Source organism: Neltuma alba, unplaced genomic scaffold, assembly GCF_004799145.2.
Source record: "Neltuma alba isolate B1F8T4 unplaced genomic scaffold, ASM479914v2 tig00013334_pilon, whole genome shotgun sequence".
Taxonomy (NCBI): Eukaryota; Viridiplantae; Streptophyta; class Magnoliopsida; order Fabales; family Fabaceae; genus Neltuma; species Neltuma alba.
Genome location: NW_021637608.1, coordinates 212278 through 224767, shown reverse-complemented (window position 1 = coordinate 224767; position 12490 = coordinate 212278). Strand labels below are relative to the sequence as shown.

General features: G+C 36.2%; 2 protein-coding genes and 1 non-coding gene across 6 annotated transcripts; 1 reads left to right on the top strand and 2 right to left on the bottom strand.

The window, feature by feature from the left end:
* Nucleotides 1–775: 775 nt before the first annotated feature.
* On the bottom strand, nt 776–1857 carry LOC114736412 (calmodulin-like protein 3). The gene has a single exon (XM_028924228.1). The coding sequence runs from the start codon at nt 1695–1697 to the stop codon at nt 1245–1247; it is 453 nt and encodes a 150-aa protein (XP_028780061.1). The 5' UTR covers nt 1698–1857; the 3' UTR covers nt 776–1244.
* Nucleotides 1858–6043: 4186 nt separating this feature from the next.
* TRNAS-GCU (transfer RNA serine (anticodon GCU)) lies at nt 6044–6125 on the bottom strand. Its single transcript has one exon. It is a non-coding gene; the product is annotated as a tRNA-Ser (tRNA).
* Nucleotides 6126–7108: 983 nt separating this feature from the next.
* On the top strand, nt 7109–12383 carry LOC114736406 (uncharacterized). Of its 4 annotated transcripts, XM_028924220.1 has the most exons (7): nt 7109–7459; nt 9074–9896; nt 9978–10174; nt 11087–11124; nt 11210–11419; nt 11837–11939; nt 12043–12383. In XM_028924220.1, exons 1-5 carry the CDS (start codon nt 7283–7285, stop codon nt 11406–11408), a joined length of 1434 nt encoding a protein of 477 aa, XP_028780053.1. In that variant the 5' UTR covers nt 7109–7282; the 3' UTR covers nt 11409–11419; nt 11837–11939; nt 12043–12383. The 4 variants fall into 4 exon arrangements, with proteins under 4 accessions (XP_028780053.1, XP_028780054.1, XP_028780051.1 ...); XM_028924218.1 differs by having other exon boundaries at nt 7111–7459; nt 9074–10174; XM_028924219.1 differs by having other exon boundaries at nt 7111–7459; nt 9074–10174; nt 11837–12383.
* Nucleotides 12384–12490: the final 107 nt, after the last annotated feature.

Below are 12490 nucleotides of genomic sequence, written 5' to 3'. Positions count from 1 at the left end.
AAGGACAATCAAATGATGAAGAGATAACTCTTATTCTGAGAGTCCCAGCGGGATGTTGGGAGTTTTTCTTGGAAGATTTCCAGAGGAGCCGCTAATCTCCCCATTTTTTTTTTTTTTACCTTGAAATCTCTGAGCTTATTGGTTTTAGACTTTAGTTTAGATTGCCTTTGTAATTCAAAAAAAAGATAAAAAAGATCAGAGAATTTTTTAGTTGGTCTCTCATAACATGGCACAAGGGACTTAGAGCTAAGAGCTTTGTTCAAAACGGATTTTAATCAAATTCATGTAAGTCGAGACAAAATTCTCCCTACATACTTACCTGATATTTTGTAAATGACGTTTGAAAAACTACTTATAAGTCAATCCAAACAAGTCTGGGCAATTTTTCAAGGTTTTGCATATTATTTTCACTCATTCTTGGCCGCTGCTGAGTCTTTTCCTTACTATTCACTGTATTGTAACGGTCAACTTTTTTTTTCCCCCCTTTTGGTGAAACATAACGATCAACTTTAGACTTTTTTTTTTTAAAGTAGAAACTTTAGACATTTTCAAATTGGTTTTTTTCCGTTGAACGATACGCTCTTCACAAAGAACAGGCAACTGATCAGGTAAAAAGGTTCAGTTTTTATGGGTTCGAATTTCCTAATGCTACTATCATAATTTTCCCATAAATCTATCGGCATCATACTTCATTACGAATGAGTCTCTTATAGAATTATTTTGTCATTCTCTTTTTAAACGAATGTAGTTTACATATTCATTCTATGAATAAAAATGATACAAAGGGAAATTTTTAGCATTTCCAGCGTGAATTTGTCACAGAGACTTTGCACGTGAATGATCCAAATCGTCAAATCCATGAAAATACATCAAGTGGGGAAACAACAAAACAAAAACCAAACCAATCAAAATGGGGATATCAAAATCCAGCACCAGCAAAAAAATTTTAAAAAAAAACAGTTATAGAAACCGAAAACAGAACCTGTCAAAAAAAATTACTTCGAAAAAAATAAAACAACATAGGGTTACGGTAAGCGCTCATTCCCATTCATGGCCCTTCTCCCAGTTCCCACCATTTCCAGGATTCATGGATTCGCTCGAACCATCTAACGGCTAAGATGCAGTCTTGGCGGACAACGCATGCATCTTCGTCTTTGATCTGATGCACGAACACGAATTGGTGATGATGTTCATTGCGATGAGTGAGTCAATTTTGCGAGTATGTACAAGAGGCAGGAAAGACGCTAGCCGAGAGCACCGAAGCCACCTCCCTTCATCATTTGCTTAAACTCGCTGTAATTGACCCTCCCGTCTCCATCCACATCCACCTTCATGATCATCTTCTTGCAATCTTCCGTGGCTCTTCCCTGTTTCAACCCAAGCGAGGACAACACCGATCTCAATTCGTCCACGGTGATGAAGCCGTCGCCGTTTTGGTCGAACACGTCGAATGCCTCTCTCATGTCCTCCTCTTCATTCCGTTCCTCCATTATCGCCTGGTATAACTCCCCAAATTCCTCCATGTCCACGCATCCGTCTCCGTTGACGTCGATCTTCTGGATCATTTGCCTTAAATCCTTGTCGGGGATGAAGATGCCGAGGCTCTCGAGCGAATCGTTGAGCTCCTTCTGCGTGATTCGGCCGTCCCCGTTGCGATCGAACATCTGGAAAACGCGCTTGAGCTCAACGGGGTCCATGGTGTTAAGAGCCCGAGAACGTGAGGAAGGAGCGGGGACGGAGTGAGGAAGGAATTTAGGCAGAAGCTTATGAGGGAGAAGATTAGAGGACGAAGGAATGAACGGGCTGGTAAAGAAGGAAGAAGGCGACGAAAATAGTTGGCATCAGAGGATGAGAAGCACGGCGGTTGAGAAAAAGTGGGAGATGAATTTGGGGCTCTAAATAGGCACACGGAGACACGCAGAGGTGTGGGGTTGGTTTTCCATTTCAGATGACCAAAAGCTGATTGAACAAGTCACAATTATTATTATTATTATTATTAAAAATATTTTTAATGATGGGAGTTTCAGTTTTAATCTCTCAGACAAGGGGGAAATTTAAAACTACCACTCCCTCTGTCTTTTATTATAAGATCTAATTTTTTAAAATATATTTGTCTCTTTTTATAAGATTTTTTTTGAATTTGTCTGAGTATTTAATGCAGTATTACCTATTTTATCCCTAATTTAATATATTTAGTACATTCGCTTTTTTTATTTATCTCACTATTACTTTTTCATATTTATCCATTTATATATACGGGTCTATTTAAAAACAAAACTGTATTTGTTATATATTAATTGTTTTTAACTAATTTTAATTATTTTGTTAAACTACATAATTTAGTTAAAATGATCTTATAGTAAAAGACGGAATAGTAGGATACTCTCTCTTGTTCAGAATATAAACTAATTTTTTTTTTATAAAATAGCATTCACTTTTGTCTAAACATTTAATGAGTTTTTTTTTCTAATTTTATCCCAATATATTCTCTTTCCTCTTTAATTTATTTATTATATTTTTTACTTATTCTCTTCATTAATAATGATATATAAGAAAAATAAATATATGTCTTACATGTTTATTGTTTTAAACTGATTTTAATTAGTTTCTTAGTACTCCTCCGGTCCTTAATATAAGACCCATTTAACTAATTTGATTAGATTAAGGAAGTTAGATAAGTTAGTTAATTATAAGAAATGTAACACGTTTTTCCTAAAATACCATAATCATCTTTTTTAATATTTCATTTTCCTCTTCTACTTGATTATGGTTGAAAGAGTATCCATAGGCATAGGGGTAATTTAGAGAAAATTAATAAATATGAAAAATGGGTTTTATATTTAGAACCAAAACCAACTCACTAATTGGGTTTTATATTAAGAAAGAGTATTTTAAGCTGGAGAGAGTAATATAGAACAGAAAGTAAGGGAAGCTGGTGGGGGAAGGGGGGCTGTTGGACGCGCATTAGGACATGGCCATGTCAAAAACGCGTTGACAATTATTGGAGGGTTGCATGCCTGCCTTGAAAACGACAAACCAGAAAGGGAAAGGGGGCAACATGTATTGTGCGGTGACCGTTGATGACGGATCTAAATGTTTATTGGTTGGTTGCCTCTAATCCAATTAAATTAGGATGCGCCATCCAGGCCGGCCTCCCGTTTCCTTTTTTCTGGATTCACTTTGGATGCTTATCATTTAATTTAAATAATATTATTTTAGAAAATTATTTTTTAAAGTTTTTAATTTTGATGGCTAAAACTATATTTAGACGGTACAAGCATCAAGATAAAGTTAAGTAGTAACTCTCAATGCTCCTCTTATTACAACATTAAATTGTAACTAGATGCTGGAGGGCTGTTCTGACACGGGACATGAATAGTCATAAATGGGAATTATACTGAAAGAATGACAGGAGGAAAAAAAAACTAGAAATTATAAATTCTAAATTAAATTTGATAACATAACTTTATTTCTTATTAATAAGTTTGAATTTATAAATGACAACAAATTTTTGTTGACATTCTTTATTTGACATTTAAAAAAAAAATTTTTTGTTATTGTCCCAATTATATTCCGTGCAAATTTAGTAAAAGTTTTAACTTTTACACTCAAGTAATTCTAACGGTTCACCCCAATCGATGATATGACTAACATATTAGATCTGGCTTCTAACATGAATGATCTTAATATGCATGATTATATTTAAATACTTTTAACTTCAAATACCCGGTCAAAAAAAACTTCAAATAACTTCTTCCATGACCGTAGCAACTACTGCTACAGATATTATCAATAATATTCCATAAACAGCACATGTATTTAGAAAAAAATATACAATCTTTTGATATAATATATAATATAAACACTTGTATAGAAGTGTTAACTATATTTATTTTGTGGGAACTTTAATTTCTTAGTGCCCTTAATATGATTTTATAAACAAAAAAAAAATCAAGGCATCGACATTTTTATAATGTCCACCGCTTAATATTAGGCTTAATCTAACACATTTTCTCTCGAGGCCTACCATGTCTTAAATACCAATAAAGCCCCGTGTTTTCTATACAGATCACACACACACACACACACACAACATTACATAACCGTTGAATATGTGTCCTTTCCTGTTTGTCCGTTAACGTTTAATGTTTTTGGTGCAATGTCCTTTCGGCTCATAAATAATTACTAAAAACCTATTGCCTTAAATATATTACTCACACACGCAGGGCACAGCCAGCAACGAAAGGCCGCAGTCTAGCGCATAGGCCAATTATTTATTAGGGTTAAGTTACAACGCCCTTTATCTATATAGTACTCCTCCGATTCTTAATATATGACTCAATTATTAAGTTGATTTTGGTCCTAAATATTCCCTCCGTTCCTTCTTATATAAGAGACAAATAACCGAATTACGTTATTCAAAAAACAGTTAAAATAGTTAAGAACAATCAATATGTAAAAGTATAATTTTTTTCCAAAAATACCGTCATTAATAAGAAGAGAGAGCATGAGTGAAAACAATGGTAAATTATTTAAGAAAGATAAGTGGGAAGGAGAGAGAGTGTGAGTTGGAGACAATAATATGGATAAAATAGGAAATCAATACAAAAAAATAGAGACAACTTTTAAGTGTCTCTTATATATAGGAACATGCCATAAGCATCAAATGTCTCTTTAATAAGGACGAGGAAGTATAAGACATATTTTTTATATTTATCAATTTTTCTCTAAATTATCTATGTGGATACTCCTTCAATCATAGTTAAGTAGAAGAGGGATAAGGTATTAAGAAAGATGATTATGGTGTTTTAGGAAAAATATGTCACGTTTCTTATATTAACTAACTTACATAACTTCCTTAATCAACATATTACCGATTTCCTAAACACAAACACATACATATATAGAGAGAGAGAGAGAGAGAGTGTGTGTGTGTTGTTTGGAGTTTAACGAATGCGCATATGTGATTTGCCAGAGGGGCGCCAGTCTAAGAGGACATGTACAGATGAGATAATCACAAACTAATTATTAATATATACAGTATTAATTATGCACATAATGTAAAGGGCATTTAATTTGCTTATAATCAATAATGCTGTTATCAATTAAATCAACATGCACCAATATTGATATAACAAGCTATACAAATAACATATGCACGATCGAAGAGACAACACTCACGAGATCCAATCAGGTGATTTCAAATTATAAAAAGCGATTCGGCTGTATATTCAGCCTATACTGGACAAATAAAATAACTTTATTTGGCTTATCTACTGGCTTATTACCGAGGATATGTAAATACAAGAGTAATTTTTATTTTGGAGGATATGCTCAATGTATATGGAAACTAGAATTTGATGAGGTTTGGTGCGATTAAAGTAAAGGCGTGGACAAAGCCGGGGAGTTGCTGCCTAAAGATGGGACACAGATGGATGCCGGCAAGTAAATTAAGAGCAAGCACATCTCATCTGTCTCCACCTTGCAGGCAGGGCCTCCATCCCTCACGCTTTAACAATCATTCGTCATTTCATCTTACCCATATTTTATATATATATATATATATATATATATGCAGAGTAGTATTGCTCTGGTATATATGTCTATTTCTCATCAAGCTTTACATTACTATTCGAGACAAGCGTAACGTACGAGTTTATGCTTTTTCCTTAAGTATTTTGAGCTCAACTCAATAATCTTAGTCTTTCCCCAGCGGACATTGCTACATGGTATGGTGTATGGACTTGAAAATTTGATGATCCGACCTATATTTTGCCTTTATATTTTTTTGACTTGTATTACTCCCCGCGTCCCGTTCATAAGAAAATTGCTAGGCTTGGAATACTGGAAAGAAAGAAAGAAAAAGGCCAAGACCGAAGTGCCAGCTTTAAAGACGACTTTGATTCCTTTACACGTGGACTTACAATGGCATGCTTGCGGCTGACAGCATGAGACAAGGGGCCGGAGATTGTAAAGTGCACAAATGAAAGAGGTGAAGTTCACTTCTCCTTCTTTTTTAAAAACCAAACCAAAAACAAGAAGTCGTCGCCTGAGAGATTCGAACTCTCGCGGGGAAACCCCATGTACTTAGCAGGCACACGCCTTAACCACTCGGCCAAAGCGACTTTGCGAATGCAATTGTTTCAACTCCTTATATAAAGAAGATTTATTGGTTTTGCCAATACAAACAACATTTCGTTTTGATTGCCAGCTGGAATAAGAGCACGCCATTCAATGAAGCTTTAATTTTAGGTAAGGTGGTTTAGCTACCTTGGACTTAATGCTTTTTCCCTTCAGGAGAGTGCTCTTTCAACTCTGAACTGGCCGGGCCCCTCATCCTGTCGTCATTCCGTTTCCTTGGGTGGAGGATCAGCAAGTTGAGAATATGTCAGTCTTGTATAATGAGTTAAGTAAAAGAAAGGGAAGCAGAAGATGAAACTCAAGAAAAACAAAAAAGGAAAATAATAAAGACGGGCATGCCCTAACCCGATAGGCATGTGATTAGATCTCTTTGCATTGGGCCAGTCCAGTTCATGGTTGAGGCCGTCCAAGGAGGTTGCCTTCCAAGTGGATCCATTGGTCAGCTCTATAATAGTACTACCTCCTGTTATTAATATAAGAGTTAATTAATCAATTTAAATAAATTAAAAAAATAATTAAATTAGTTATTTGTAATAAATAGATATTTTCTTTTCTAAAATATTCCTGTTAATCAAATATATTAACTATGATTACTATTATTATAAGAACTATATTAAAAAAATAGATAAATATGAGAAAAAATAAACTGAAATATTATATTTAAAACCAAAATAAAAATTAAACCAGCTTTATATTAAATAACAGAGACAATATTTACTTAGCTGTGTTTGATGACTTTTATCACTTATTTTTTTCCCGAGTACAAACTTTACTGCTTATTAGTACTCGGCAGTGCACTGTTCCTTCTCAAAATGTTTTTCTCCCTGTGTCAAATTTTGATGAGCATATCCACGATGCTCATTTCTGATGAGCTATTTTGTTCCTCCCCAGCTTTATGGCTTTACTGAGAGCGCCAGCATCTAGTTCAAAATTCCAAATCTGAATGCGACAATCCAAATTCATACCTAATCCCAGCCCGGGCTAAAATCTGGTGCTTTGGTTTCCGCGTTAATGCGAAGACCTCCAGCCATACATGTGGCTCCATGTGGTCCTCTGCCCCGCTTTGTTACCGCCCTTATCGTCAATGCAGGGCCAATAGAACCGTCGCCTTTGAACCTGTCCGTACTTGAACCCGACCCAGATGCTTCGCCTACAAAATGACCAAAAAGTGCACCCTTATTCACCAAAGTACCATGCTCCTCAGTGGCTAGCTGACCTGACTCTTCGCCCCAAGTCTGAACAAAATTTTGAGGCCGTCTTCCTTCCTTTTGTCTCACATTCTCGGCAACTCCTGTTTCCTATTCAGATCTATGACCAGGTATTCTTCTCGTTTCTTTGCTTTGCCCTCTGTTGTTTTCAAATTCTTCGATTGCATTTGGACAACTTTCTCTGTCCTCCGAACCAAGCTGTGCAGTAAGAACTAAGAATCATGTTTTAGATTCCTGGTTAACACATTTTCTTTCTTAAAAAGGGCTCAGAGGGACATCCCATGAGCTTGAAACTTTTATTTTCCGGTCATGTTGCAATAACCGGGGTTCCGGTCAGGTGGGGTGCGTCCATGCGTGTTCTACAATGCAGGTCGTCAACGCTTGGACTTGGCGACCCATAAGAACTTTTTTGTTTTTTTGGCGCGGCATAGTCCCAAAAAATCAGAGAAGTTGGCTTGGAAGCTGGAACTCGTGATAATGTAGCTTCGCTCACCACATTTTGCTTCCAGCACTAGGCAAATTTGTTGGGATATTAAATTTACTGTTTGGCTTAAATCGACTCGAACACGTAAAATGATGACGATGAGCCTGTAAGAATAAAATTTTAGACCCCTAGTTACAGTAACTACGATAGCATGCCAATGAACCATGTATGCTAAAATCTTCAGATATAGCAACCTCCGCCCAACCATTTGATTCTGATTTACATCTCCAATGCATTCACTTTGTACGCGATCCTCTCTAAGCTTCTGGCAAGAAAGTTTCCACGTAGACTGTCATTGTAGAACTTATGTAATTTTTCTTTGAAATAGCTTCTTACTTCAACGTGGATAGAGGACAGCAAGTTGTAGATTCCAGGCAAGTGACCATTCTAGCTTGTCGAAAAGATTAAAATGTCGGAATACTTTATGTGCTGTTGTGACTATGGTATGGGTATGAGATAGAAGGGTTGACGACAAAGATAACAGTACTCTGCAAAGCTTCAAGAAATCTGTCATGTTTGGAGTGTGGAAATTGTGTTTCTCTTAATATTCACTGGGAAGTCACTCTATTATTCGAAATTTGCTGGGAGGTCATTATCAATATCCATTCCTGTATTAACGCTTCTATTTTATGGCGCTTGGAAATGTAGATATTTTCGAAGAGATTATAGAGTTTACATTCTACACTGGTGATATGCTTCACTTGATTATGGTTTTCTACCTAGGTATCTGATTTCTTCAAAAGTGTAAATCTACCCAGAATCAAGGAAGTTAACCACTGTCTGGTTGAAATGTTGTCTACAACTCACTTATATTATATTTTATAAATGTCCATCACATTCCACTTTAAATTTATGAATTATTTAGTCAAACTATTTTCTTGCATCTTAAAAAGATTATGAAGCAATTTTTATAAGGTGGTAGAATGCTTCTTTAGCAGATGTCAATTGCTTCATCTTTTGTTCTTGAGAGGAAGATACGAAAAGTATTAGTATGATACTGAATCGAACGGTTCAAGCAAGTGTTCAAATTATAAAAACGATGTCAGAGATCAACATGAGTTATGCATAATATGCCTTAGAGAGTACATGGCACTCCTATTACCAAGCACACGCGCACATTTAGATGGAAATGGTTGAGGATATGGATCTCTTGAGATCTGGAACTGCTTTATTAATAAATGCACTTTTGTTATTTTTCCGCAATAATATGTGCTCAAGTAATCATGTTCTGTACGTACAGGAGGCTTTTGGTCGTACAATGAAACGAAAAGCTTTGAAGAAGTTGCCTAGAAGAAGAAGAAGCTTTGATGATCATCCCGATAGAACTAAAGGCAGTGCAATGCAAAATTGCCATCAAAATAATTACCAAGCCGCAGAAGCAGGTGCACCATTGGTGCAGAAAGATTTGGCTTCGCTAAAAATGTCTACAGAGATTCCTCCCTCTTCTTTTGAGTTCTACGTCTGGTCAGATGAGGGAATTAATCTCCATGTTAATCTAAATTCATCCCCTTCTGATTGGACCAACAGGTTTAGAAAAGAGGTTTGCATTACTGAGAATTTACATCAAAATGAATCCTGGAGCTTTTGGCAGGAGATTGGTTGCTTAGGAGAAAGTTCTACTGAAAGAAAAAGTTCCTTTATTCAAAATATGAAGCCCAACCAAATCGAAACCCGTAGAAGACAGACCAAATCTCAACCAAACCTTAGATTGACAAATGATGTTACGGGGTCTGATCAACAAGATATCGGTGACAATTCTTTGATTTCTGATGCATTAAAACCATTCAGCATATCTGGAAATGTTGAAGATAAATTAAAAGATAATGAAACAATTGTCACAGCAGCTCTGACTGGAAACATGGTAGGCGACTCAAAAGAAGGCCAATCAACTGTCTCCGCTGAACTAGGTTATGGTGCACGCAACAATTTTATATCTGGAGCTGAATCTTGTGCTAAAGATGCATCTAAAGATGCTGGTACTGCATTTATCAAGTCAATGTGTGGTTCTTTTGGCAACTCGCTATCAGATCCTGATAAAATGGAGTGCCAAAATTCAAAACCTGGTAACGAAATTTCTGAAGAGTTAACTCAGCTAAATGGTTCTTGCTTTGTGATCCCTGGCGTTGTATGTCCCGGAGTTTCAGTAAGCAGTTCAGCAGAGCTTCAAAATTCAGAAGTTGCAAGTTGTCATAAACATGCTTCAGCTTCACTATGTGAAAATGATGGAACTCTGGATTTAATGAATCCAAATATGTCATCCACAAGACCGGATGAGCTAGTCAATTCAAGCAAGTTTAACCTGGATACCAATGGGAACGATTTTCTACTTAATGAAGAATGGGTATAGTGCTTTCTCTAGCTTTCCAGATGTATGTATTCTTTTTTCCCCTTATCCCCCCTCTCTTTCTTTTGTCTAGAAGAATTGAGGGAGGGAGCAAGTTTGTTCCAAAACTATGCAAGAATTGGTGTGATTGAAAATTTTAAAACACAAATTGGCGCTTCATTTACGGCATATCAATTTATTTTACAGATAAAACTTTGGGTACCTTAGAGGATGAAGTTGTTTTTGCTATTATTCTCTACATTGAGAATGGGATGTTATGTCTGCAGAAGATCGCACTAAATTTTTAACACTATAAACTATACTATAGTGCACTGTAAACTTCCTTTTTATGCTACTGAGGCTAACTCATATTTTATATGCAATCAACCAATGAAGAATGTGAAGTGCACCAGTATGGAAAAGAAATGTGAAGTGAATCTCATCATCACATGATTGACACTATCAAGTCATAATTTCCGTTGCCTAAATCATTCTGCCTCTTGAAGTCAGATTTTGAGATTTGTCACATCTTATAAGGGTTTTACTTAAGTCGGTTCAGTTTTCACAACAGGGCTTGTAATGGTTTCGGCATCTTATAGTTTTATCTTTTGCATAATTTCATTATCTTGATAGTTGAATATCAATGCCTTGTTATTCATTTCTTTGAGTGGTCCACTGTCTTGGTCTACTCCAAAAGCTGTGAAACGAACTTTTGACTTTTCGTGCTTGTGTATGTTGTGTTGGAGGAGGTGATTGGACATGTGTTTTGGGAAGGAAAAGAACAGAGTTATTTAAATATTTGCAAACCAAACAGTTCTTGTCCGGTGATCACCAGCAAGCTTGTTGTTTTGTTGCTCACGAAGTGCCTGATCTTTGTCTTCTTTCTGGTGAATTTACTTGTTTAATATTTGAAACAACTGTCGTTTACAGGAGTTCGACAAGACTGTTAATGGAAGGGAGAGTTCAGAGTAATCCCTCATCTCAACAAAGTTTTCTAATGATATTTTGGCATTTACGAATTCGCTGGAGCTTATGATTGTGTAATTCTTTCAGATGTTCCCAGTTTGATGACCCACTTAAGTCTGGTCTAGTGTCTGATGATCAAGATTCTAAAGTGGAGCTTCAGAGAAAGAGGAAACGGAAAGATTCCAATGTTCAAGATTACAGTGCCGAACCTTTTACAAGGATATTAAGAAGCATGAAGGCACCTAGAAGATCCATACGGCTATTCTCCAAGTGGAAGGGGCCTTAGCTTTTCTTAATGTATGATTCCAGCATTAAAGTAGATTGTTTTAGGAAATGAAACTAGAACCTGAAAATAAAGAATACCTTCATTTTTTTGGTAAACAAGAGTACATTCAGTTTAATATCAGTGTTCATTTTCTTTAATAATGGTGAGAAAAATGCATCAAATTCAAATAATTTTGTTGTGCCTCCAAAATTGTTACTGTGCTTTGCTTCTTAAAATTCCCAATGTAGATTTGCCTTTAAGAACTGTTGTGGTTTTTGATTGTTAACTGTTCTGATAGGTTGACGACTTTTCTAGTGAACTGGGAAAAGCTATCTTGTTCACTTGCACTCTTACCCACACAAGCGTGTCCATGTTATTTACGGGCAAAATAATTAAATAATGTTTTGCTTGATGACTTTTTTGTCTCAAGTTTTGTTTTCCTTTTCCAGTGAGTTCATAAGGAGCCTGCGGCCGCATATGATGGCATTGTTTCCTGACTTCTGATAGAGTAGTAACCTGCTGTTTACGCAGTGGGAAAATGGCTTTCAGCAGGTACCACTGACCCCATCCCGGTTTCGAGAAGCACGTGGACATAATGAGCACGTGCATAAGTGAGATAAATAATTCATGAAATTGAGCTTCTATTTGTATTCAGGTTGTAAGATGGACTTGAGATATGCGTCTCTCATTCCAGTGTTGCTCCTCCTAAATCAGCCACCAGTCTATTTGCTTAGATGGGTCATGGTCACTATAGAATTTAACTCATGTTTGAAGCACACATAGATCAGAAAATTTATACAAAAAGCTTGTATTCCTCTCACAATTTTTGATCTTCTTGTCCTTCTGGCTTCGTCCTGCAGCCTTAGCTATTCTGTTGCCAAATTTCTGCTTGTGTTCATATAGATTTTGAGCAGAATTATACAAAATCCTCCTGCGTTGTACAAAAATCATGCAATAGTATTTTATTTTCAAAATATACAGAGATTTCTTGTGAAACAGATAGCTTTACTAGACTTTCTAGTTTTTTACTGAAGATGCAGAGGAGGGAGTACCAAGGCCTATGAGTAAGTTACCAAAGTGGCCGAAGTCATAATTGACAATGA